This window comes from Oncorhynchus keta, chromosome 25 (assembly GCF_023373465.1).
Source record: "Oncorhynchus keta strain PuntledgeMale-10-30-2019 chromosome 25, Oket_V2, whole genome shotgun sequence".
NCBI lineage: Eukaryota > Metazoa > Chordata > Actinopteri > Salmoniformes > Salmonidae > Oncorhynchus > Oncorhynchus keta.
This window is the reverse complement of record NC_068445.1, coordinates 14,876,401-14,903,155: the sequence shown is the minus strand read 5'-3', so window position 1 is coordinate 14,903,155 and position 26,755 is coordinate 14,876,401. Positions and strand designations below refer to the sequence as shown.

At 41.0% G+C, this 26,755-nt stretch overlaps 1 protein-coding gene across 4 annotated transcripts in view; it reads right to left on the bottom strand.

The window, feature by feature from the left end:
* slc15a4 (solute carrier family 15 member 4) overlaps positions 1-26,755 on the bottom strand; it is a 62,250-nt gene that overhangs the window by 33,196 nt on the left and 2,299 nt on the right. For all 4 annotated transcript variants that reach the window (XM_035735890.2, XM_035735891.2, XM_035735889.2 and 1 more), the window contains exons 3-8: positions 26,407-26,699; positions 25,431-25,572; positions 25,195-25,281; positions 21,989-22,169; positions 8,880-9,038; positions 30-188 (exon numbers count right to left, since the gene is read on the bottom strand). In XM_035735890.2, the coding sequence (XP_035591783.1) occupies positions 30-188; positions 8,880-9,038; positions 21,989-22,169; positions 25,195-25,281; positions 25,431-25,572; positions 26,407-26,699 (1,021 nt within the window). The remainder of the gene's footprint in view (positions 1-29; positions 189-8,879; positions 9,039-21,988; positions 22,170-25,194; positions 25,282-25,430; positions 25,573-26,406; positions 26,700-26,755) is intronic.

Here is a 26,755-nt window from a genome sequence, read left to right as displayed (position 1 = left end):
GTATTGGATGAGTGTTTTCTCGCTCTTACCAAAGTCCTTGTGAGAGGACATCCAGCCAATCCCCTTGAGGGAGACGATGGCCAGTAGGCCGGAGCCCACGAAGGAACCAATCCCAGAGAAGAAGAAGAACAGTCCCATGATGGCACTCTGCATGGACCTGGGGGCGGCTGAGTAGGCAAATTCCAGACCTTGAAGAGGAGACAGACACGGAACTCAAGAGATCCATAGAATAAACAAGGAATAAACAAGAAATACTAACAAGTAAACAAACACAATCATGCAGTACATCCGGTCATACAGAGTACACATTGACAGATGCTAACACTGATCCAAACACATTTCTAGACTCTGGGCAAACAATGCCCATGTTCCAACCATGGCTCAACCGGCCTGGGGTGAGGAACAGTTCAAGGTGTTTTTAGATGCCTTTGGCAGAGGACAGTCCATTGGCTGTGTGGTGTGTGGATATGTAGTAGGCTTGGGAGTTATCCAGATTGTCATAACAACCTTGTGCTATACCTGGGTATTCGATAATAACGGCACTGAACAAAGGGTGCTGTTTTCAAACCCAATGATACTCTGAAATCCGAAGGTTAGCAATGCTAACAAGTACATGTAAAATCCCATGAGAATGCTAACTAAATGCTAAGGAGCGCATTGCAAACATTTTGTACAGTTTCACCTAAACTATACAAGTAACTCAAAAATGCTACTCCCAGTTTGTTGCATGCACAAAACACATATTAGCCAGCAAGGCTCTTGAACCAGGAGAAGATACACTGCTGTTACCAAGCAAATGCTTGATTTTGGAAGAAGCTAACCACTTTTCTAGATAGCTAATTGGCTACTAAATTAGCAAACTAAATGCACAACTGCAGAGCATTTAGCACATTTTGGACAGTTAACTTCGATATCTAGCTGGCAAACAGTTCCATACTGTAATTAGATCACCTGGCGTATGCTACACAACAGTGAGTGACTCACAAGGCTAACGGGTTCGTTGTGTGCTTTTAAACAAAGACCGCGTGACGGGGGACTACCAGGTGAAATGAAGAAAGCAATTGTTCTTTATTTCCTAATGATTTGCACAAGTTAACTGCAGGTAACTATTTGTATCTACAAACATACAAATTGATTTAAAAACGTCAAACAAAATAGTTTCAACGGTATTGAAAAAACATCCCGTGGCTTTTTCCAAATACCCCGGTATATACGGTATATCGTCCAAGCCTAGTACGTAGCGCAGTGGTCAGCAGCAGACAGTGTGTGTTACAGTGAGGATGACTTATTACCCATGGGCCCCACTCAGATGAAGTAGCCAGGGGCGATCACTATGGAAACACCTCTCATGCGTCACTGTAGAACTCCACTTACAGGAGATTAGATTTGCATCAGAATAACAGGCCTTTCATCCATAACAACGTGATCAATTTATATACATGAGAGACTTGGCCTGCCGCTGCACTGTTTGACTGCTAAATATCAGTGAAACATAGGGCTGTTCTCTCCTCCTACACCCGCAGGCTACCTTACAGCAGCAGGGGACCATCTCAAGTACCTATTCAGCTGCAATTGTTTCTGGAAAAGGTCTCTCAATATTTTATGTGTCATGAGAGAGGATGGGGTTGAAGGGGGAAGGAGAACGGGAAAAAAAAAGATAAAATCATTTTTATTTTGCCATAAGAGCTGCCTGCTAGCTGACATTGATAATTTCATGGTGCCTCAAACTTGTGATTTTTCAAATAAGGCCCTATAGCTGCAGCTGTCAGGAGAGATAAAGGAGCCTCTTAAGTACGGATGCCTTTTTAGGCATTCCTCCGAGGGGAACATTACAAGAAATCCATGTGACACACAACTCCTCGTACAGCTACCTGGTCTGAGACTAATGTAGCTTGTTATGATACAAAACACTTTCCTAAAAGAAAAAAATAATCTGCCGTGGAAACTTTATTACACTGTGTCAAACGCTCTGCCACAACACACCTGATCTTTCCATTTGTTTCCACCTGAAAACATTTGGTAATATCGTCAGGTAACCTTTTGACAGCAAATTAAAAAAAGCCCTGCACAGCAGTACAATGGGACATGTCGTGAAGAGGAATTTGCAGGACTATTTTCAATAGGGGTGTGAACGTTTAAACAAAATTGGGATGGTTTAGAAAAAAATCCCTAACCAATGTATTTTTTTTTACAAAATGTACAATACCGTTCCAAAGTTTGTGGTTACTTAGAAATGTTGTTTCATTAAATAGTATCCGCAAAACACCAGTCTCAACGTCAACAGTGAAGAGGTGACTCCGGGATGCTGGCCTTCAAAGCAGAGTTCCTCTGTCCAGTGTGTGTTCTTTAGCCCATCTTAATATTTTCTTCTCATTGGCCAGTCTGAGATATGGCTTTTTCTTTGCATCCCGGAGTCGCCTCTTCACTGTTGAAGTTGAGACTGGTGTTGAGGGTACCATTTAATTAAGCTGCCAGTTGAGGACTTGTGAGGTGTCAAACTAGAACCTCGAATGTACTTGTCCTCTTGCTCAGTTGTGCACCGGGGATGCTCACTCCACTCTCTATTCTGGTTAGTGCCAGTTTGCACTGTTCTGTGAAGGGAGTAGTACACAGCGTTGTACAAGATCTTCAGTTTCTTGGCAATTTCTCGCATGGAATAGACTTGATTTCTCAGAACAAGAATAGACTGACGAGTTTCAGGAGAAAGTTATTTGTTTCTGGCCATTTTGAGCCTGCAATCGAACCCACAAATGCTGATGCTCCAGATACTGAACTAGTCTAAAAAGGCACACAGTTTTATTGCTTCTGTTTTCAGCTGTGCTAATATAATTACAAAATGGTTTTCTAATGATCAATCAGCCTTTTAAAACGATCAACTTGGATTAGCTAACACAACGTGCCATTGGAACACAGGACTGATGGTCGCTGATAATAGGCGTCTGTACGCCTATGTAGACATTCCATTAAAATCAGCCGTTTCCAGCTACAATAGTCATTTACATTGTCTACACTGTATTTCTGATCAATCTGCTATTATTTTAAAAAGAGACATTTTCTTTGCTTTTCTTTCAAAAACAAGGACATTTCTAAGTGACCCCAAACTTTTGAATGGTAGTGTACATCGCAGTACAGTTAACAAAGAAAAAATAATTCTACAAATACCTAAACGCAACAATTCCATAACGTTAGAAGATATCCTTTTTAAAAATTATTTGCCATGGATATAAAGTGCTCTGCACGTCATCTTCATTAACAGTTGGGAAAATGGTGGAGAATGAGACAGGGAAGTGACAGCAGCGGTCTGCTTATATTTTGAGGTTAAAAGAGAAGGTGGTGAAATGCAAACTTCACGAGATGGAATTGAGCTACAGTGACAGTACAGGTGCAATGCTTAATCATCTGAAAGGGAGGCACTGAGACCCCCAACCCGTTGCTGGCAACAGTGCAGTAAGGGACGGAGAGAGAAAATCACAGCGCTGACTACAAAAATGATTGCAGTTGATATGCAGCCATTGTCAATGGTAGAGGATGTTGGCTCGCTGCCCTGATGGCATATATAGAAGCAGACTACAGGATGCCATGTCGAAAAACCGTGACAGCCTGGATGAAGAAAATGTACAATGATCGCTCAAAGTATAAAGCGCAAGCTCTCAAACACCATACGTAGCTTTAACAGCTGATTGTCGGATTTGTCAAAGAACAGTCATACATCACTGCAACGCGACATCACATTGATGAGAAGTGGGACATGAAGTCCCATGTACTGACAACTGAGAACAGGCACACAGAGAACCTAAAAACGGCATTAACTACCATCATTGCTGAGTGGGTGGGGACAGCAGTAAGGTCAGCGCTGTCTGGTAGCCATGACTGCAGTAGATTGAACTGCATTGCCCCCTAGTGGTCATACGCAGGACCAAATCTGAAGTGTGAATTCACATGTCCTTATACAAGTTTCAAAATAAACATTTTACATTTGTCACATCCCTAATTTTCAATCCCTTACTTGTCTATGTGGAGGTAGATAGAATGAGTTGAGATTTAATTATAATAATAATGTCCGCTTCCCAACCACACGCAAAACAAACAAAGTTAAAATAATTTATTTTGCCTTCTCCCGAGGGCTGTGTTGAGGGGTAGATTTTTTTTTGAAAAATAACATTAGCTTTAAAAAATTTCCAAAGATCAATCCCAGAGGGATCATTTTGCATATCCTTAATGCCCAAAAGCAGGCAAACTGCAGGTGGTGCATAAGGAAAGAATTACCATAGTCCCTCCAAGGATAAAGGAATTGCAATGTGGTAGGAGGTGGGCCCTAGACGTATTAAAAAGGATGTATTCAAATAGAATAAGACCAGGGGAAAACTGTTTTTTCCAGACATATGTCACAATTCTGTCAACTAATTTTCATTGAAGATATCCCCAGTGGGGTAGTGTGGAAAAAGTGGAGGGGAAGTTTATTTAAGGGCTCCCCACAGCTTTATTCTGTCTGTATTTGAATTTCATGGGTGTACTAGTACAGTAATAAAGTATGACAGCCAGTTGTTTTTAATAGACACCTGGGCAAACCAGTGTGTACGCTGTTCCAAACATAACTTTATTATGTTCAATTGAACTGATAATGTGGATCTAAAAAAATAATTGTGAGTACATTACTTCACATGAATAAATGATCTGCCCTCAGCCACACAACAGCTACTGTACCTACAGTGTATTTTTCCCTGGTTAGGGTTTGTCCTGGTTGCAGTTGTTAGCAGTAATGCCTCCAGGGGCCATAGTGTGGAAGAGCTGCCATTGGTACCAATCCCCCCACAACAGTCAATATGGTTGGCTTGTGTCATGGTAGGGGATCCACAGAGATTATGACCATAACAAGACAGGGCACCTGATGAGAGGACATCAGCTGCAGACAGCCAGTCATATACACTTCCTTAGAATGAGTCAGTAGCTAAGAGTGCCAGGAGTGAGTGGCTAACTGGATGCTGGAGGTTTTACTCAAGACAGTCTTACATTTCAGTCTACTCGCCTAGGCACAATACAAAAGACTAAACACTAAGTTGCTAAGGGTCTCCTATGTGGCGACGCCATTGTTGGCCTGAGGAGGAGAAACACAATCTTCAGTAAGAACTAGCACTAACTTATAGAGAAGTTACGCATGAAAGACATGTTGAAGAAAATGAGGAAGAAAAGCATTCCTCTTATATGAAACAATAGACCTTGAGGACTTACAATATATATATTTAAAATATATATGTTTTTGTATGCAATGTAAAATATAGTGAGGAAGTGACAGCAAGCCAAATAGACAGACGGGAGGATGGCTCAATCATGGGCCGAGGTCTCAACAACCCCAGTCATCCAGGTAATTGAAATCTTTCCAAAACAGAAGCCTTAGCATGGTAATGATCATGACTGCAGGAGAAATAGAAATAAAATAATAATAATGAGGTAGGATTCTATTGATTTCAAATTGTGCTCTGCTCATAGAGCCAAGATGAACAGCTTATGTAATATCTCACAACAGCTTAACCTTCAAAGATTTGTGGGAGGAGAGATTATATGATAGACATGATTTCCTAATACTGGTCATGGTGCTACTACATACAGTATGTTGTTACAGCATAATCAGAGTGAGGACAATCAGCAAACTGCTGTATACTTATGCCCCATTGTAACACCTTTCCACTACTCCTCACAGCACCCCAAACTCTACCCTTACCATTAAAAAAACAAGCTGTTTATCTATTAAAAATAATAATACAATTTTTTAAAAACAGAGTCCAAAGAGAACAGACGAAATGGACATAGAAAGAAGCTGGCTCAATGAAAACTATGGTGCTACTCATTCCAAGGTTAGGACTAACCACCAGAGGACTTGAAAATGAGCCGAAGCTGAGAGGATCACCAAAACTAAAAAGCTATTTTGGTTTCAGTGCATTTTTAAAAAAAAATTATGGTATGAGTCTATGAATGTGTCGACAACCATCCGTGGAGATCAGTAGACAAATGGCTGGACAACGGGCTGCCCCGAAAAATGCATGGTCCCCAAGAAAGCGGATTCTTAAAAATACGTGTTTCTGTACGTAGCATGTGTGTTGGATTCACTTAATTCTTAATTGATCTACCGTTTCTATCATAGGCCACTGTAATGGATGGGGGCTCAGGACAGTACCAGTACTGATCATCTGATGAAGGTGCACATGGATCAGAGTCAAACTTTGAAGACCGAGATAGTCATTGAAGGCAGACCAGCAGAAAGAAAAACATTCTCTGGGGGCAGAGATACAGGCGACAGCTGATGCATTGGTCCAGAGCCAGGCGGCATTGGCAGAGAGCCAGGTGGAGAATGACGAGTTGAAGAGGGCGAGGAACGAGATGGAGTCACAATCCATGCCAGGCCAGTCTGGAATTCCACCTCCGACAGGCAGAGTCAACATACATGGCAGGTTCGTCAGGTCGTGTCGGTTCACCTTGACATTTCCATTCCTCTTCTGACATTAGAACTTGATGAACTGCTCACCAGGCACAGAATGGGGACTGGTCTTGATAAAGCAATGCGATTTTTATTTTCACTGAATCTCAATTGGTTAGCCTACAATTAGGGTGTAGATTATTTTGCTCTTCACTTGCAGTCACTTAGTGTCCTAGGCCTATTCCCGACCAGTCATGTTATACAGCGCCATATTTTCCTAATATTAAAAACAGTCAAATGCATTCCTGAATTCAATCTCTTTATCCGACATGTTGACATTTATTCATTGTTTTAATAGTGAACGCTCCCTTTGTTATTTAATTTTATAACTAAAATGCTTGAATGTATTTAGAAGACATGTACGACTTGTATGCTGTGTGATGACGTGCACAAATGAATGATTGATTTTCTGTAATTGAAGTAGGCCTGTATGCCAATAAGTAAGTTAAACAGGACTCTTACTGTAGGTCTACAGATCCATGTCATTTCAATAACTTAACTTCTCAAAGATGCCCTCTGGTGGTCAAACTAGTATTAACGGCAACAATGGCTGACGAATAACATGCCATATAATTATTTATTTTGAACCCTTCCCTAAACCGGACGATGCTGGGCCAATTGTGCACCGCCACATGGGTCTCCCAGTCTGCTGCGACAGAGCCTGGACATATAGTTGTGTAAATTGAAGTTCAAAGTTGGCATTTCACCACCAAAGTCCAATGCAGATGTTATCGCAATATCAAATCATTTCCGGGTAGCGATTACGTACCTTACTAACCACGTTTCCATCCACAGATTTTATGCAGGTAAAGTCATATCGTATATTTAAAAATAAATGACAGCTATAATTTTATACATTCCGATATAAGATATTTTCATTCGACATGGTGGGATCTTTAAAAAAATATATTTTTTAAATATTAATGTTTTATACATTAAGTGTACAAATGCTTTCTGCACAACTGACAATTCATATCCACAATTCAAAGCATAATTTCCCTTTACTTTCGATGAGTGGATCAGCATGAATTGGTTTAATTTCCAAACAAATATATGATTGTTGGCATAATAGTTATCTATAGATCCATATTGTTAGCTCTTATTTTAGCTTTGCCATGCCCATGCACAGAGCCCATGTATTTGTCTCATACTATTGTGTTACTGCTTTGACTTTGTCATCAACCATAATGGCTCTCTGCAATCATTGAGGGAGAGTAAAGACTTTATGCTAGAAATTGAGTGACACTTACCCGTTTACTATCAACCATCAAGATGAAAATGCTAACAGAAATCATAGGGTTCTATTTTCTCTCAGGGGAAAAAAAACACACACAAAAAAAAACTGGGAAATACAATTTGGACAGCATACCACAACAAGTTAAAACTATACAGACATACAGAATTCTATGATTGCAGCCTACATGCTGTGTTCAAAATAGCAAAATCCTTGTTTACTACACAACGTATTCCATTCACTCAGAGAGCAATTCATGCATGTATTTTTGCCATTTACTCAGACAGCACCATTCACTGCAGGTCCAATTCACTGTGTGAGGGTGTCAACTAGTGTGGGTGAACTTCTGAGAAGAGCTCTAGTAGCCTACATGCTGTGTGTTTAAAATGCACAATGTATTTTTGCCATTCACTTAGATGGCATTTCATGGACACGGTCAATGTTATAGAATGTAATCTTACCCTTAGTATCTGTATAGGTACTAGAGGTAGAACTAATGTAGCATGCCAGCACTGGCGGTGGTTACAGAGAACAATCAAACTATATGAATGTGGTTGTCCATTATCTGTTGACGTACTGTATAGGCTGCATATCATGCTGCTCAGCAAAGTCCAATCCTAAATCTGACTTTAAAACCTGCAATAAAGTATCTCTTTGGCGCAAACTCTATCCCTACTAAATGTATCCGTCCCTGGATTCCTTACCTAGCTATTTCAACAATAGCACAGGCAACAGTTGCTATACATATGTAAGGATGCAGGAAGGGTTTTGTGTTTTAGAACAGAAAACCATTGATTAGGGCATAAGAATGAAGAGGAAAAACAATGTCAGGTTGTTCAAAGGCTGGAGGAGAGGACTATTAATCACAACGCATACTAAAAGGTTACTTTACCATTACATAGACTACTTCCCTTCAACTTCCCCTTTAACAAAACAGTATATAATTGGCTACTGGATAATAGTGGTGGTGCAATCAAGATACATTGTAACAATTAAATCAACATCTATTAGTACTGACTGTATGACCAAGACCAAATGATCACTTGTAACCAAATCTGTTAGACAAATCATTGTCATTATCAGATCTCTGCATCTCTTTATAATGCTATATACACTTCCTTTAGACATTTCTATATCTATATCCTCTGGGCAACAGAACATAATTACACTCACCTGCGATGCTGGCAAAGATTTCGCTGATTCCGATGAGCACATACTGGGGCACCTGCCACCATATGGGCAGATCTGCTGCGTAGTAGATGACGTCGCCAAAGACCTGGTCGATGGTGCCATTAGATTTGATGATCTCAAGTCGTTTTGTCTCCAGTATACCTGTAGGGAAGGAGGCACAACATGTGTATATAATGTTATTAGGCCTAGATGCTTGAATTATGTCAGTGCATGAACACCAATGGGAACAAAAACTTGAACAACTCTTGTTTTTATAGATTATGAAAATACGTAAATGGTTAATTTTGTCTGTAAACACTACAGGATAAAGCAATGGCTATCACCCATTGTTATTATTGATTGGCACCATCTAAAAGATGAGGACTCTCAACTTTTGAACTTTCTATGCCGAGATGCAACACTTTTTACCTCAATATACAACAGTAATAAAAACATAATACTTGTAAAAGTCCATTAGGGCTTAAGTGTCAAGTCAAAGCCAGCGTTTAATTAAGATCACATCTGCATGCTCGCACTCAGACATTACAGCAGTTAGTAATGGAGGAGAGAGCCGACAACTCAACAATAACACCCCCAGCATTTGTCATGAGCAGCTGCTGCCGCTTCCTAAAAGCTTTAAATCGATAACCATTATCATGGAACCAGCAGCTATTTCCAGATAACACCCAGAGACAGCCTCCTATCATCGCCCCACACTTAATGCTGTATTTGAGAGGGGATGGGGCCATCTTGTCCATCCCAGGCAAGGTGGTCGCGGACCTGCCCAGAGCAACTTCTTACACTCGCCATAAAACACACACAGATACTGCTTTTACAACATCATATCAGGCATTTAAGCTCTAGCCCTGGGTGCTTAAAAAAAAAAAATACAGCTAGAGCTACTTTTGCATATCTATTATAGAACACATTCAGCACGAGCTAAAGCAGATTAGAATTCAGTTTAACAGATTGTCAAAACTGATAAAAGGCAACGTCAATGGCCTTCAAAGGCAATGTCAACGCAGCTTTGCCATGTTTCCCACACCATGTGGTGAGGGCCAGCTTTGTGCTCCACCACTCAACAAGGGTAGGTCCGCATAGACGTCAACCCTGTGAACTGAGGATAGCAGGCGTGCAAGAGTGTTGATGCTAGCTGTGCCCGAGGCAACACTATGGCAGACGCACAGCTGCCAATCTGTGTCCTACGGTGTGTGTTCCCTATACACCATTAGGTCAGTTACTACGCAGCAGAGGATTAAGGCCTCTTTAATATAGTAGTTAGCAGGAGTAACAGAGTACAGACCATCAATTAACTATAAAGACACTCTCCAAAGTAGCCCATAGCACATTACATACACTGAAATGTATAGGACATAAGTGTTTCCAAAACAAATTATTATACTATAATAGCTGTGATTTGCTGCCTTACACATTAAAGAGAGCATTTCACAACTAAATCAGTGTGTGAAGAGGTGGGGACATGCAAGAGTAGAGTAAAGGAGTTATGCAGCATTCACCTGTCCTCTATGTGACCAATGGCCACAGTAGAGGCTGCTGTACTGCTATAAACCCTTTATCTTCATTACTGTGAATTCAAATTGCTTAAAAAAAAAAACGTTTACCTCTCCCTACTTTCAAGTGCTGCAATTTTATTTTCAAATGTTCTTATGGTAAATACATGGCAAGAAAAGTCTTTGACCATATGAAACAAACATACACTAAATACATTTCCTTTCGCAATAGTAGTGGCACGGTGAGCATCTAGACAGCACTGTCTGTGTCCAAAGAATAGCATCATTAGAGGTGGTTAATATAACGATACAATAGCAAAACATCTAGTGTATATAGGTTCTGTATCAGACAGATTTTTCATTTAGCCTTTCTTACAAACACACATCTCCACCTACCTACAGTACCTAGTATAGATGCACACAAATACACACACACACCCATGTTTAGACAGTAAGTTGGTAAGTAATTCCTTCTGCAGGGTGCCTGTGGTTGGCTGTGGTTTATTAATGACAGTGCTGCAGTAGTGAGCGGGATCCAGTCGAGCTGGTCTGTCCATGGGAGGGAGGGCTGTGTCTCTGGGGTCTTCATTAGGCTCTGATGACATCCCCACACGGGGCACCAGCTAGCTAGAGCCTCTGGATCACTATCCCTCTATCACACAGTCATACGCCTCATACAGCAGAACGTAATACAATATCTATACACTGCATTCATAAAGTACTCAGACCCCTTCACTTACTCCACATTTTGTTACGTTACAGCATTATCCTAAAATTGATTAAATAAAAAATTACAATCCTCATTAATCTACACACAATTATACACATTTCCACACAGAGGTTGGAATAATACTGTGAAAATGATAATGCCCTTTTAGTGTAAGATCGGTTTCAAAAGAACGCCTGCAATTTCAGCCTGTTTGGTGGGATGGAGTTTTGGCCTACCTTATGACATAAATTGGTTAATAAACCAATAAGAGTTCCAAACCTCTCTGCCAATAGCAGCTAATTTTCAGTTTTCCCCTCCCCAGTCATACCACTCCCAGACAGTCCAAACAAATGTCTTGCTTGAGAAATTGCTCTTTGCTTAGAAGCTATTTCTTTCTTTTTGAATATTTTACTTGAAAACATTTACAGTAGATATGTTTCAATTGAAAAAACATTTTTATGCAAATATACTAGAATCTGCATAAAGAAAATACCGTGCATTCAGAAAATAATTCAGACCTCTTTTTCCACATTTTGTTATGTTACAGCCCAAATCTAAAACATTTCCTCATTAATCTACACACAATAACAGACGCATTTTTGCAAATGTATTAAAAATTAAAAACAGTATTACATGAGTATTCAGACCCTTTGCTATGCGCCTCGGAATTGAGCTCAGGTGCATCCCGTTTCCATTGATCCTCCTTGAGATGTTTCTACAACCTGATTGGAGTCCACCTGTGGTAAATTCAATTGATTGGACATGATTTGGAAAAGGCACATCTGTCTTATACAAGGTCCCACAGTTGACAGTGCATGTATGTCAGAGCAAAAACCAAGCCATGAGGTTGAAGGAATTGTCCGTAGAGCTCTGAGACTGCACTATCGGGGCACAGATCTGGGGAAGTGCAGCAAAAAATGTCTGCAGTATTGCAATTCCCCAAGAACACAGTGGCCTCCATCATTCTTAAAATGGAAGAAGTTTGGAAACATCAAGACTCTTCATAGAGCTGGCCGCACGGCAAATCTGAGTAATAGGGGGAGAAGGGCTTTGGTCAGGAAGGTGACCAAGAACCCAGTGAACACTCTGAAAGAGGTCCAGAGTTCCTCTGTGGAGATGGGAGAACCTTCCAGAAGGACAATTTCTGCAGCACTCCACCAATCAGGCCTATATAGTAGAGTGGCCAGACGGAAGTCACACCTCAGTAAAAGGCACAACAGCTCACTTGGAGTTTGCTAAAAGGCATCTAAAGGACTCTCAAACCATGAGTAACAAGATTCTATGGTCTGATGAAACCAACATTAAACTCTTTGGCCTAAATGCCAGGTGTCACGTCTGGAGGAAACCTCGCACCATCCCTACGGTGAAGTATGGTGGAGGCAGCATCATGCTGTGGGGATGTTTTACAAGGGCAGGGACTGGGAGACCAAGGGAAAGATGAACAGAGCAAAGTACAGAGAGCGAGATCCTTGATGAAAACCTGCTCCAGAGCGCTCAGGACCTCTCCTAACAGGACAACAACTCCAAGCACACAACGACTCTAAGCATACAGCCAAGACAATGCAGGATTGGCTTCGGGACAAGTCTTTGAATGTCCTTGAGTGGCCCAGCCAGAGCCCGGACTTGAACCCGATCGAACATCACAGGGGAGACTCGAGGCTGTAATCACTGCCAACGTTTTTTCAACAAAGTAGTGAGTAAAGAGTCTGAATACTTACGTAAATGATTTTTTATGTTTTTTGTATATACACATTTGCAAAAATGTCTGAGCCTGTTTTTGCTTTGTCATTATGGGGTAGTGTGTGTAGATCGATGAGGGAAAGAAACAATTATCAATTGTAGAATAAGGCTGTAACGTAACAAAATGTGAAAATTTAAGGGGTCTGAATATTTCAGAATGCACTAAGAATAAAGCAATGACTACTAGGACTGTGTGTGTGGGCATGTTTAAAGCAACTGTAAACAATATTTACGCCACACTAGATACGAATTATCCTCTACAAAAAGGCTGTTAACGGTGTTCAGCTGGGAATTAAAAAGCCATTGTCCCACCATCCAAGGTCATAGCGGACACCAGCACATTTAATGTGCTCATATGCTGGAGTGAAAATGTATGGAGGAAAGACATCCTGGTTGTGGTAAAAGTCTTCAAATCACATGGATTGTTATGATTGCGCCGGAAGAGATGGCTGCTATTTTATGGGCTCCTAACCAATTGTGCCATTGTGTTTTCTTGCGATATTTCTAACTTATTTTGTACATAATGTTTCTGCAATTGTCTCTTATGACCGAAAACAGCTTCTGGAAATCAGGACAGTGATTACTCACATCATGCCGTGCAAAGATTTTTTCTTTAACGCGTCGGAGTCAGAGGATTTACTTCAGACACCTGACAAGGACCAAATCTCTGTAATTCGCAGGAAGAAGAGATATTGGGGACCTAAATTGGGGTGCCTTGTAAGGACCCGACGGCGAGTGAGTAATCCCCCTCTCCATCAGCCCCATTAGCCAGTGGAACCCAACAGTCATACTTGAGTAAAAATAAAGATACCTTAATAGAAAATCACTCCAGTAAAAGTCACCCAGTAATATTCTACTGAAGTATATTTGGTCTAAAATAGCATCAAAAGTAATTGTAATTGCTAAAATATACAAGTATCAAGTGTAAAAAAATTAAAATCCTTATGTGATACGTTTCAGGAAACTAGGCGTATGTCGCGGGTCACTACTTCACAAGAGAGCCATTAGAACAAACGTTTTTAATTTTTTTAATCAAAATGTGTCTTTTGGCAGAAATGCCTTCTTGAACATGTGAACTTTCATGTGCCTTTAAAAACAGACTTGTATGCCTGTAGTTTTGTAAATATGAATAAAATTGTTCAATTACGAGCCTAGTTGGTTTAGCCAAAGAAAAATGGAGTAACCTTCCCACTTGCCATGATTGGCTGAGATGCCGAGAGATGAGTTTGGATTGGTCTACCACTTTGCACACTTGTCTATTTGAGCTGGTCAGTATGTCTAGGTAATCCTGTCTAACGCACAAAAAAAAAAAATGTATTAAAACTGCATAAGTGTTGCCCTCTTTCTCAGGTCTTCTTTCTGAAGGACTGAGTTTTGAAATCAGTGGAATTCGAGTATGATAGTTTACATTTACTTGGCCAGCTATGGTCTAATGTTAGCTAGCTAACATCGAACCTGGATGTTAGCTACCTGCAGATTCATGCAGGGTGGTAATCACAACTCATGGCGTTATGGTTCATTGTTTACCTAGCTAGCTCCACTATGCAAGCAACCATTTCGGGTGCATTCGTAAATTCAGTCTGGCCATCAACTCCGATTTCAGAGCACTCTCGTCCGAGTGTGCCAGAGAGCGCAGAATAACCAATGTATATACACTCAACACCGATTGAATATGGCCAGTGTCAGTAAACGTGAAACGCTCTGAATTTACGAATGGACAATCTGACAGCACAGTTGCAGTCACCAACGCTCTGGATAACATAACAGCCTAACCAGCTCTGCTAGGGCGAGTAATGTTCAGTGAGCTGTTCTCTCTCACTTAGATGTCTGGAAGTAGCTAGCAAGTTAGCTTGGGTGCTTGACTGCTGCTGTTAGTACATTTGGATCAACTCTTAAAGAGATGGGTGGGGCTAAAGCTTAAGAGGGTGTGAACGATGCTGAATGGATGTAGACAAAAAGGCTCTCCAATAGTACCAAAACATTCAAAGGCCATTTCCTCAAAAGTGAGTTTACAAGGTATATCAACTTTCAAATCAAAATTACTTTCCCATTGTTCCTCAACTCTAGTGTATGATATACAATTTTGTAGCTAAGAGTCTCCACTTTTATCCAATGTAAAAAACACAATTTATAAAATGCTGCTACATAAGACCAATTTGAGTCGGTCGGTCACATATTAAGCAAACCAGATGGCACCATTTTATTGTTTTTTAAAAATGTACGGAAAGCCAGGGGCACACTCCAACAGCATGTATGTTAAGTGAGTCCGTCAGATCTGAGGTAGTAGGGCTAACCAGGGATGTTCAGCTGATAAGTCTGTGAATTTGACTATTTTCCTGTCCTGCTAAGCATTCAAAGAAAATGTATGGAGTAAAAAGTAAAATATTTTCTTAAGGAATGTAGAAGTACAAGTAGTCAAATATAAATAGTAAAGTACAGCTAACCAAAACTACTTACATAGTACTTGAAAGTATTTTTACTTAAGTACTTTACACCACTGCTATTAGCCAATGTGCAATCATTGGATAACAAAATGGATGAGCTCTGATCAAGACTATCCTACCAACAGGACATTAAAAACTGTAATGTTATATTTACAGCTGGCAGGGTTTTCAGTGCATCGGCAAGATAGAACAGCTGCCTCCGGTAAGACGAGGGGTGGTGGTCTGTGTCTATTTGTAAATAACAGCTGGTGCACAAAATCTAATACTCAGGCTGTCTCGAGGTTTGGCCCGCCTGAGGAAGAGCATCTCATGAGAAGCTGTAGACCACACTATTTACCAAGAGAGTTTATCCATTTCCCACCACAAACCGATGCCGGCAATAAGACGACACTCAACAAGCTGTATAACCCCATCACCCCATAAGCCAAGAAGAAAATGCTCATCCAAAGGCGGCGCTCCTAGTGGCCGGGGACTTCAATGCCCGGAAACATATACATTTTGCCTCATTTCTACCACCATATTAACTTCTTAAGGTATAGGGGGCAGCATTTTCACTTTTGGATAAATAGCTTGCCCAAATTCAACTTCCTGATACTCATGCCAAGAATATAAGATATGCATATCATTAGTAGATTTAGATAGAAATCACTGAAGTTTCTAAAACTGCTTGAATCATGTCTGAGTATAACAGAATTTATGTAGCATTCAAAACCCCGAGAACTAACCATTAGGATTATTTTTTTGAGGTCTGTCTGTTCAGTGTGTTCTCCTTGGGAAACGATATTTCTTAGGCACTTGTTTTCAGTTCGTACCGCTTCCACTGAATGTCACCAGTCTTTGGAATTTGGTTGAGGTTATTCCTTTGTGCAATGAAGAAGTAGTGCCAACTAGGAAATGGGTAACACTGTTGAGAGTTGTGCAAGACTTGAAAAGTAGAGTTAGTTTTTCCGCTCGTCCTCTATTGAAAACAGACCAGTCTTGAATTTGATCGATTATTAACGTTTAAAAATACCTAAAGTTGTATTACAAAAGCAGTTTGAAATGTTTTGTCAAAGTTTACAGGTAACTCTTGAAATATTTTGTAGTTTCCCCAATTTGGAAGCATTTTTTTCTCTGGATCAAACGCACCAAATAAATGGACATTTTGGATATATATGGAGGGAATTAAATCGAACAAAAGGACCAATTGTGATGTTTATGGGACATATTGGAGTGCCAACAAAAGAAGCTCGTCAAACGTAAGGCATGTTTTATTTTTTATTTCTGCGTTTTGTGTAACACCTGCAGGGTTGAAATATGCTACTTTGTTTACTGTTGTGCCATCATCAGATAATAGCTTCTTATGCTTTCGCCGAAAAGCCTTTTTAAAATCTGACATGTTGGCTGGATTCACAACGAGTGTAGCTTTAATTTAGTGTCTTACATGTGTGATTTAATGAACGTTTGATTTTATAATTTTATTTGAATTTGCCGCGCTGCATTTTCCCTGGCTTTTGGGCAAGTGGGACGCAAGCATAAGAAGTTAATGTGCAACCAGAGAAAAAAATAACATTTAAATAAACTCTAGACCACCTTTACACAGAGATGATTAGCGTAGAAGGCTCTCCCTCACCCTCCATTTGGCAAAAACACAACTATCCTCCTGATTCCTGCTTACAAGCAAAAACTAAAGCAGGAAGTTCCAGTGACTCGCTCAATAAGGAAGTGCCAGATGACGCAGATGCTAAGCTACAGGACTGTTTTGCTAGCACAGACTGGAACATGTTGAAGAGTACACCACATCAGTCACTGGCTTCATCAATAAGTGCATCGATGACATCATCCACAGTGACCATCCATCCATACATCCAACAACCAGAAGCTATGGATTACAGGCAACATCTGCACTGAGCTAAAGGGTAGAGATGCGGCTTTCAGGGAGCGGGACTCTAACCTGGACGCTTATAAGAAGTCCTGCTATGCCCTCTGACAAACCATCACAGGCAAAGCGTCAATACAGGATGAAGATTGAGTCGTACTACACCAACTTTGACGCTTGTCGGATGTGGCAAACTATTACGGACTACAGAGGGAAGCGCAGCCGCAAGCTGCCCATTGACACAAGCCTACCAGACGAGTAAAATAACTTCTATGCTCGCATTGAGGCAAGCAACACTGAAGCATGCATGAGAGCGCATCAGCTGTTCCAGACAACTGTGATCATGCTCTCCATAGCCGATGTGAGTAAAACCTTAAAACAGGTCAACATTCACAAGGCCGCAGGGCCAGACGGAGTACCAGGACGTGTACTCAGAGCATGCACTGACCAACTGGTAAGTGTCTTCACTGACATTTTCAACCTCTCCCTGACCGAGTCTGTAATACCAACATGCTTCAAGCAGACCACCATGGTCCCTGTGCCCAAGAAAGCAAAGGTACCGTCCTGTAGCACTCACGTCAGTAGCCAAGAAGTGCTTTGAAAGGCTGGTCATAGCTCACAACACCATTATCCCAGAAACCCTAGACCCACTCCAATTTGCATACCGCCCCAACAGATCCACAGATGATGCAATCTCTATTGCACTCCACACTGCCCTTTCCCACCTGGACAAAAGGAACACCTATGTGAGAATGCTATTCATTGACTACCGCTCAGCGTTCAACACCATAGTGCCATTAAAGCTCATTACTAAGCTAAGGACCTTGGAACTAAACACCTCCCTCTGCAACTGGATCCTGGACTTCCTGACGGGCCGCCCCCAGGTAGTAAGGGTAGGTGACAACACATCCACCATGCTGATCCTCAACACGGGGGGGCACCTCAGGGGTGTGTGCTCAGTCCCCTCCTGTACTCCCTGTTCACTCATGATTGCACGACTCCAACAACATCATTAAGATTGCCGGTGACAGCGTATAGACAGCGTATAGGGCGGAGGTCAGATCAGAGACCTGGCAGTGTGGCGCCAGGATAACAACCTCTCCCTCACCGTGATCGAGACAAAGGAGATGATTGTGGACTACAGAAAAGGAGGAACGAGCACACTGCCATTCTCATTGACAGGGCTGTTGTGGAGCAGGTTGAGAGCTCCAAGTTCCTTGGTGTCCACATCACCAACAAACTATAACGGTCCAAACACACCAAGACAGTCGTGAAGAGGGTACGACAACGCCTATTCCCCCTCAGGAGACAAAAAGATTTGGCAGATGTACCATCGAGAGCACTGGTTGCTTCACCGCCTGGTATGGCAACTGCTCGGCCTCCGGCCGCATGGCAGAACAGGGGGTGGTGTGTACGGCCCAATACATCACTGGGGCCAAGCTTCCTGCCATCCAGTACCTGTATACCAAGTGGTGTCAGAGGAAGGACTTAAAAATTGTCAGACTCCAGCCACCCTAGTCAAAGACTGTTCTCTCTGCTACCACATGGCAAGTGTTACCGGAGCGCCAAGTCTAGGTCCAAAAGGCTTCTTAACAGCTTCTACCCAAGCCATAAGACTCCTGAACAGCAAATCAAATGGCTACCCAGACTATTTGTCCCCACCCCCCAGTTTTACACTGGTGCTACTGTTTATTATCCATGCATAGTCACTTTCGCTCTACCTACATGTACATATTACCTCATTACCTTTTTTTCTTTAACTGCATTGTTGGTTAAGGGCTTGTAAGTAAGCATTTCACTGTAAAGTTCTACACCTGTACTCTGCACATGTGACAAATAAAATGTGTGACATTAATACGTGCATTGGTTCTCAAGTGTGCCACTGATTTGAGAAAAGGCTTGTCTCAATCAAAATATTTTAGCCTGAATACATCAATGCAGCAGCCAGTGACAGACTAGGCTGGGTCTATTTCAAAGATAATCCACAGGCTGGAACTGGACTGAGCAGTGCTCTATGGGTGCAGTCAAACAGGACCAGAGTAGAAGATGCATGGCATCCCATCTACTCCCTATGCTATATAAGGATGAGAAAACAAAGTACCTTTTCTTCTTATTTTTTTCCCCCCAAGTCTGTATGATACCATCTAACCAGAGAGCTGTGTTTTGAGGCAAAGAATATGAATACCTTTGACAGACTGTTCTTCATGACGCAGCAGGTAAACAGCCCTGTGAAGGTCAAGTCCCCTTTGTAGAGGACAGTGGGGCTGGTCAAATATACAATACCTTTAAAAAGTATTCACACCCCTCAACTTTTTAAACATTTTGTTATGTTACAAAGTGGGATTAAAATGGATTTGTCCTATTGTCAACAATCCACACACAACTCTCAAAGTGGAAGAAAAATATTTATTAATGAAAAATAAAAAACGCTCAAATCTTGATTAGATAAGTATTAAACACAGAGTCAATATGTGTTAATCACCTTTTGCAGCAATTACAGCTGTGAGTGTTTTTTGGGTAAGTCTAACATGCTGACCAGACCGGACACATCGCGTGCGCGAGCGTTGCAAAATAAATGTAGAAATCCATGTTATTCAATTATTGCGCCAACCACAGTCTGCGTTGCCAAGTGCTAAAATAGAAGTCATTCCCATTTCTGACGCAGATCGCCCTGCCTCTTCCATCTCCTCATTGGTTTATAGAAGCAGGTACCCATGTGCCATCTCCTAATTGATTATACCCATGTGGGTGATTGAAAGACAATGGTTTAGCTGGCTGGTGTGGTAATACTATGAAAGTGTAGATACCAATCACAATATACTGTAAGTTCAAAGATGAAAAAGCCTGGAAGGAGGAGAGATGACTATTGTTCATTTGCCCATTTATTCTTTTTTAAATTCATGAAGCTCTGTCAAGTTGGTTGTCGATCATTGCTAGACAGCCATTTAAGTATTCCCATAGATTTAAGCTAATGTAAGTCAACTTTAACTAGGCCACTCAGGAACAACGTCTTAGTAAACTCCAGTGTAAATTTGGCCTTGTGCTTTACGATATATTCCTGCTAAATATCTCCCAGTTTCCCCTCAAGGATTTTGCCAGTGCTTAGCTCTATTCTATAATTTTTTTTATCCTAAACCACAAACGTTTTCGCTCGGAGGTCCCCCTTCGTTTTCGCTCGAAGGTCCCCCTTCCGGAATTGGGGAACATCCCACGCCGCCTTTTTTAAAAAACATTTAACCTTTAAGTCAGTTAAGAACAAATTCTTATTTACAATGACGGTCTACCCCGGGCCAAACCCGGATGACGCTGGGCAAATTGGGCTGCGCACAATCACGGCCGGCTGTGATATAGCCTGGATTCGAACCAGGGACTGTAGTGACACCTCTTGCACTGAGATGCTGCGCCACCCGGGAGCAATATAGGAATACAAAGAGTGGTACTCAGTGATGTGTTGTATTCAGGACAAAAATATATATTTTCTTTGCCACATTTTTGCAGTATTAGTTTAGTGGCTTATTGCAAACAAGATGCACGTTTTGGATGATTTTATTCTGTTCTTTTATTATTTTTTCCTCTGTCAGTTAGGTTAGTATTGTGGAGTAACTACAATGTTGTTAATCCATCCTCAGTTCCCCTATCACAGCCATTCAACTCTGCTTTAAAGTCACCATTGGCCTCATGGTGAAATCTCTGAGCGGTTTCCTTCCTCTCCGGCAATAGAGTATTGATCCATCATCCAAAGCATAATTGATAACTTCACCATGATCAGAGGGACATTAATTTGCTTTTCAGCTTTTAAATTACATTTTTTAACTAATCTACCAACAGGTCAAATCCAGTCTTGGGAGGCATTGGAAAACCTCCCTGGTCTTTGTGGTTGAATCTGTGTTTGAAATTCACTTCATGATTGAGGGACCTTACAATTATCTGTATGTGTGGGGTATAGAGATGGGGTAGTCATTCAAAAATCATGTTACTCACTATTGCACACAGTGAGTCCATGCAAATTATTTAGGCTTGCCATAATACAGTTGAATACTTGACTCAAGACATTTCAGCTTTAAATGGTTAAATAATTTGTACAAAAATAAATAATAATCTACATTATGGGGTATTGTGTGTAGATCAGTGACACAATCTCAATTTAATCCATTTTAAATTCAGGCTGCAACAAGAAAATGTGGAAAAAGTCAAGGGGTGTGAATCGTTCTTGAAGGATCGAATCCCCGAGCCAACAAGATACAAATCTGTTGTTCTGCCCCTGAGCAAGGCAGTTAATTAACCCTCAACAACAACTGCTCCCTGGGCACTGATGACATAGAGGTCGATTTAAGGCAGCTCCGCGCACCACTCTGATTGAGGGGTTGGGTTTAATGCATTCAGTTGTACAACTGACTAGGTATCCCACTTCCCTTTCACTCAAATTACATTTAAAAAAATAAAAAGTTGTACGAACGTTGAATTTTTACAAATGATCCCCGTCTTGCTATCCTTTCCCTTCTTAAGTCATTGAACATGTTAAACATGCAAGACATACTGCTTAAGCAAAGCAAAGCAACATTGGCTTGCTTGTCCTGTTTGCCTCGTGAGTCATGACTCCTCAGCGACAGAATAAGGAACAGCAACACATCTCATTGAGAGATGAGATCAAGGAGATGGGATTTTCCCTAACATGTGACATTTGAAATGTGACATTTATTATGGTTAACAGTATGACTGTGACATTGTGAAACTGTGGGTTGAAGAGGATGTGGAGTGGTTTAAATGGAAGATTTACTAGCATGATCTACCATAACAGGCTCTCAAGACATGCCAGACACAGTAAGGATTAGCTGTTGCACTCCACTCACCAGCCGCCACAGCTGACCACATGACAAAGAACATCCCCACTGCGATCCTCTTGAGGGACGAGGGCAGCAGGCCTCTGCGTTTGAGGATGGGGTCCACCACTTTGTCCTTAAGAGGGATCAGCATGAGAATAAGCACTGCGTCGAACATTGTCAGCCAGGCGGCAGGGAAGCGGAATGTGATCTGTCAGAAATCCAGAAGAAGACAAACATGAGAAACTATTTACAAGAAGTGCACAAGGCATGGAAAACAATAGAAAATGTCAGTGCACTCCTGTCCAGTTCCTCAGGTGTGAGGGAGTGATGTGCTGATGGCCTTGACACCGTGTTGGCGCCCTCAGCTGGACAGAACTAAAACTGAACCAAAACTCAAGTTAAATAAATATATTCAAATAAAAATGAAAGTATAGTTTACATCTCACAAAATCTATTGCACACAAACTAAATCTGGTAACACCATCTAAAGAACAATTAGTCATGTATTAGAATAATTCAGAGTTACATGGGTAACATATTGTCCCAGCAGCAAATATGTTTTGGTGAAATGATAAACAAGACTGTTGCAGTAGCAATTAGTGTTAGCAAAAGACCAGAGATGGAGAAATTATTATCATCATCATCAAAACATTCTATGAAATTATACATATGAATACACTGGATAACAAATTAATCAACATGGAAAACAGGTTTTTTTAAATGTTTTATTTGAAACGTAGACACGACGTAAACAAGACGTACAATTGAAAGAAAATGCTACAGGAAACTGCAAGGCGTAGTCCTTATTTATTTTGCAATTCAAATGTTAAGTGCCTCCTGAACTCTCAAACCACCTAGTTTTAAAAACATTTGACGGTCCCGTTTATTCCCTGATTGAATTTACATTTCTTAGACTAACCTCTGGTAATTTATACATTGTGCGCGCCCCCTCATTATCATATCCAAAACATGAAAGTGTGCCAAGTATTTAGACCCGGGTGAGTCTAGTTTGATTGGCAGAGGTGCCCCAGTAGCGACCAGAGGGGGAGCACATTAACATCGGTAAGTATTAATAAGCAGAAAAACTGCCCAGACAGTGGAATGGCTCTTCATCCTGCAGCTACTCTTCCCTTGGACTGAGTATGCAGAGAAGTGACCCTAAAAACACAGGTGGACCAAACTTTTGAGAGTGTTGGTTTTTACTCAAGAAGTCTCTGCACTTTGGAAGACTAGGATTAATGAAATAATTACTTTACACTTTTGGACATTTCTGCCCATTACCTTACAATGTGCAATTGTCAAGAAAGTAATTGAACCAGAAGGAATACACAACTGCCTCTCTACTATACACATTTGGCCTTGCCTCAACACTTACACATTAAAACTAACTGGGAGGGGGAAAAAAAAATACTATGAAACTAAATTATTGATTTATTATTCTGGCCAGTAATATAAAACCTTCCATTTCTGCTTTGATGTCTTCACTGCCTTTGCTTTGCCAAGCTTACCCTGGCTACCTGCTCTCAGCTATCATCAGAGTAGGATATGATTTCATGAAAAAAATATATTATCTGTAAGTTACAGCTCAAATGTATCTCCAGAATTAAAGGCGCACAACATCACTGTGGTAAAGATATCTGATCTCACTTCCATTTTCAATTTGATGACTGCTTAGAGTATGGTAAAAGCACTTCCTTTTTTTTTGGAAACAAATACTACATGCTAAGAATGAAAATAAACAACATTTCCTGTTTAAATGATACTTGAATGTAAAGACCATTTCATAAAATCACTTGCTGAGAAATGGCCATGTCACCTGAAAGCTGTTTTGGCAGATAGTATTGAAATACAAATGAAAAACAGAATAAGTGGCATGTGTTTCTCTTTTTAGATCTGTAAAAAAAAAAAAAAGAAAGGGGGAAACCTGCAGTTGCTACATACATTGCTGGACATAAAAATGAATACGTACCCAGTGAATCTTGAAGAATATAACTTATAAATGCCTCATGAGCTTAGTTCAACAGTCGTACCCCATCAGAACACAAAATATAGGACTATTTGTCTCCAATGTTTGTATACAAAGTAAAAGTAAACAAACACCATTGCCTCAAAACATGGTTAAAACTATAGTGTTTATCATGCATGGTCAATCCTTGCATCCATAGCTCTGTCTATGATTTTGAGAGTGGTTACATTTCTCAAGCCCCATCCCTCGACTTTTTATCGAAACAGTGGCAGGGACGGGTTGTTATTATTGTTTCAACTGGGGATTTCCCCCTTTAAGATGGAGGATGTTTTAACACCATAGAATGTGTGGTTAACGAGAAAGTGTTTCAGTTCACATTTTACTCTACATACTTCCCTTACCACCCTATGCATGTGTATGTTCAAATGCCTGACAGACTTTGAATCTAAAAGTAGAAACAAACGCAAACAGGTGCTAGTCTCTTAACCATTTGTAGTCAAAGTATGTGATGTGGATTAACCAAACACTTCACATAAGCTACTCCCTGGGAGATAATGGACACACTACAACAGAAGAGATATGGCCTAGTCTAGTTAGAGGCATCACCCAGGGGAAAAAAATGTCTGGACCGAAGCACGAGAGACAACGGAAAACCAGGGTGTTTATCTGTGATTAGGGAGTGGGTCAAACTTTTGATTTAATCCTCAGGGGTTTAGCAACCTTGACTGCTTCCAGCTGTTGTCTCTGATGCTTGTTCACTGGCCTACTGACTCATCTCTACTCTATAGGGAAACTAATCCTTCCCATTCTAAATCAGGTTAGACAGAGACAGCCAACTGGACCTGCGGGGCTGTCTGCCAACACACAAAACGTGATATTTAACCTTCAAGTTTGAGTAATGCCCAAAATGTGACAGACTATGCTTTCTAGCATTTGGTCAGAGCAACATTGCCTACCCACTGGGCAAAGACTGGTTGAATCAATGTTGTTTCCACATTTCAACAAAACAATTAAATGTGATGCCGTTGAATCAACGTGGGAAAATGATTGGATTTGCAAAAAGTCGTCAACGGAAGGGATTCTGTCTTTTTTTCCACCTAAGTTTTAACCTAGATCCAATGACATGGTGAATGTTTTTCATGATTTCACATTAGTTGACAATTCAACCAAGTGTAAATTAAAACTAGATTGAAATTACATCTCTGCCTAGTGGGAATAATCATAGCACACATGCAGGCAAATCAGCTGGGGTTCAATTTGAGTTTACCTGGAGGGTGCCGTCACTGCTGTTGGTGCCTGTACTGGTGTCAGGAATCCTTAGATGTAGGCTCTGGAGGAAATATGTTGTCTGCATCTACAGAACAGTGAAAAGAAAATTCATATTTCTTAACGGCCATTTTCCCTGCAAAAACACTGAAAAAAACACACTGTACTTGATCCTGATGTAATTCACGTTGCTTAGTTCTATGAAAACAAAAGAAGGGGAATAGATAAATCTCTCACCTGAAAGTAAACAGTCCAGTATGGGATAAGAGCAAAGAACACCGGGAGAACTTTAAGCATTGCTTTCACCTCCTCCACCTTCTCCTCAGGGAATCTCCCTCCATATGTCACCTTGGCACCGTCCAGCATAGTCGGTTTAGCCCTTTACAAGAGAAGAAATACAACACATTTTAACAACTTTAAAGACATACAAAGTTGTTAGTCCATGTTTTGATAAGGGCCGTACAATTTAATAAATATCCCATAAACAAAGTCAGCTACAATTCAACTAAATTCTGGAGTTAAGAGACTTAATTAAGACTTTTTTGTGAATGTCTCTCCTTTAAAATAACAGCACTTCTAGTGAAAGGGCAGAAACGATGTACTAAAGCCTATAATCCCCATCTCTGGATAAAAAGCCTTAACAAGGAATTCTTGAAAGGCTGCAGGATTGACCAACTTAAAATATTCAATGTCAAGCTTTTGGACTGATAGTGCTACTTAGGTTCAAAGTCAAGCAACAGAACTTTGGAATAACTTTCCTCCACAACGAATGATGATGAATGCCAGGGAAAAAAAGAAAAACTTCTACAGTACAGGCTGGGGATCAAAGAAAAGTTTAACATAAAGGGCTACCAGCAAAACCTAGTGGTGCGATCTTGGACCAGAGAAGATACCATACACAGACACACATACTTTTATCCAAAGCGACTTAGTCATTTTACATTTGGGGGGTGCTGGGAATCGAACCCACAACCCTGGCTTTGCAAGCGCAATACTCTACTAACTGAGCCAAACAGGAGCACATAGCCTTATTTTATTTTTTTTATCCTAAAGATTTGAAGATGTTTGCTATAAAGTTAAGAATATTGGGTGTCCATTGAGATCAGAGAGAGCCCAGCCCTCATTCACACCCTTGATCTAGCCCACATCCAGCTACTGATATAGTACTACTAAGTATGAGCAACACAATGGTGATATGGCTGGCCCCTCTTACCGTAGCAGGTTGGGCTCTTTGGGCTGTGCAGTGCAGAAGGCGTAACCCAGGATCTTGAACATATCAGTGAAGGCACTACCGTCAGCTGGCTTGTTGATGAAGACTGTACGCCCCAGCAGGAACACCAGGAAGGAGACACCCAGGCACACGGCTGGGATGATGTACCCCAACTGGAAGTTGATGTTCTGCTGGATGTAAGCCACGCCACCTAGGGACAAGATGGCCCCTAGGTTGATGCACCAGTAGAACCAGTTGAAGAACCTGCGAGTGGCCTCTGGGCCACGATCTTTTACCTGTGAGGCAAAAGGGCTTGTCATGGCAACCAATATCATCATTCAACCTCTGCAAT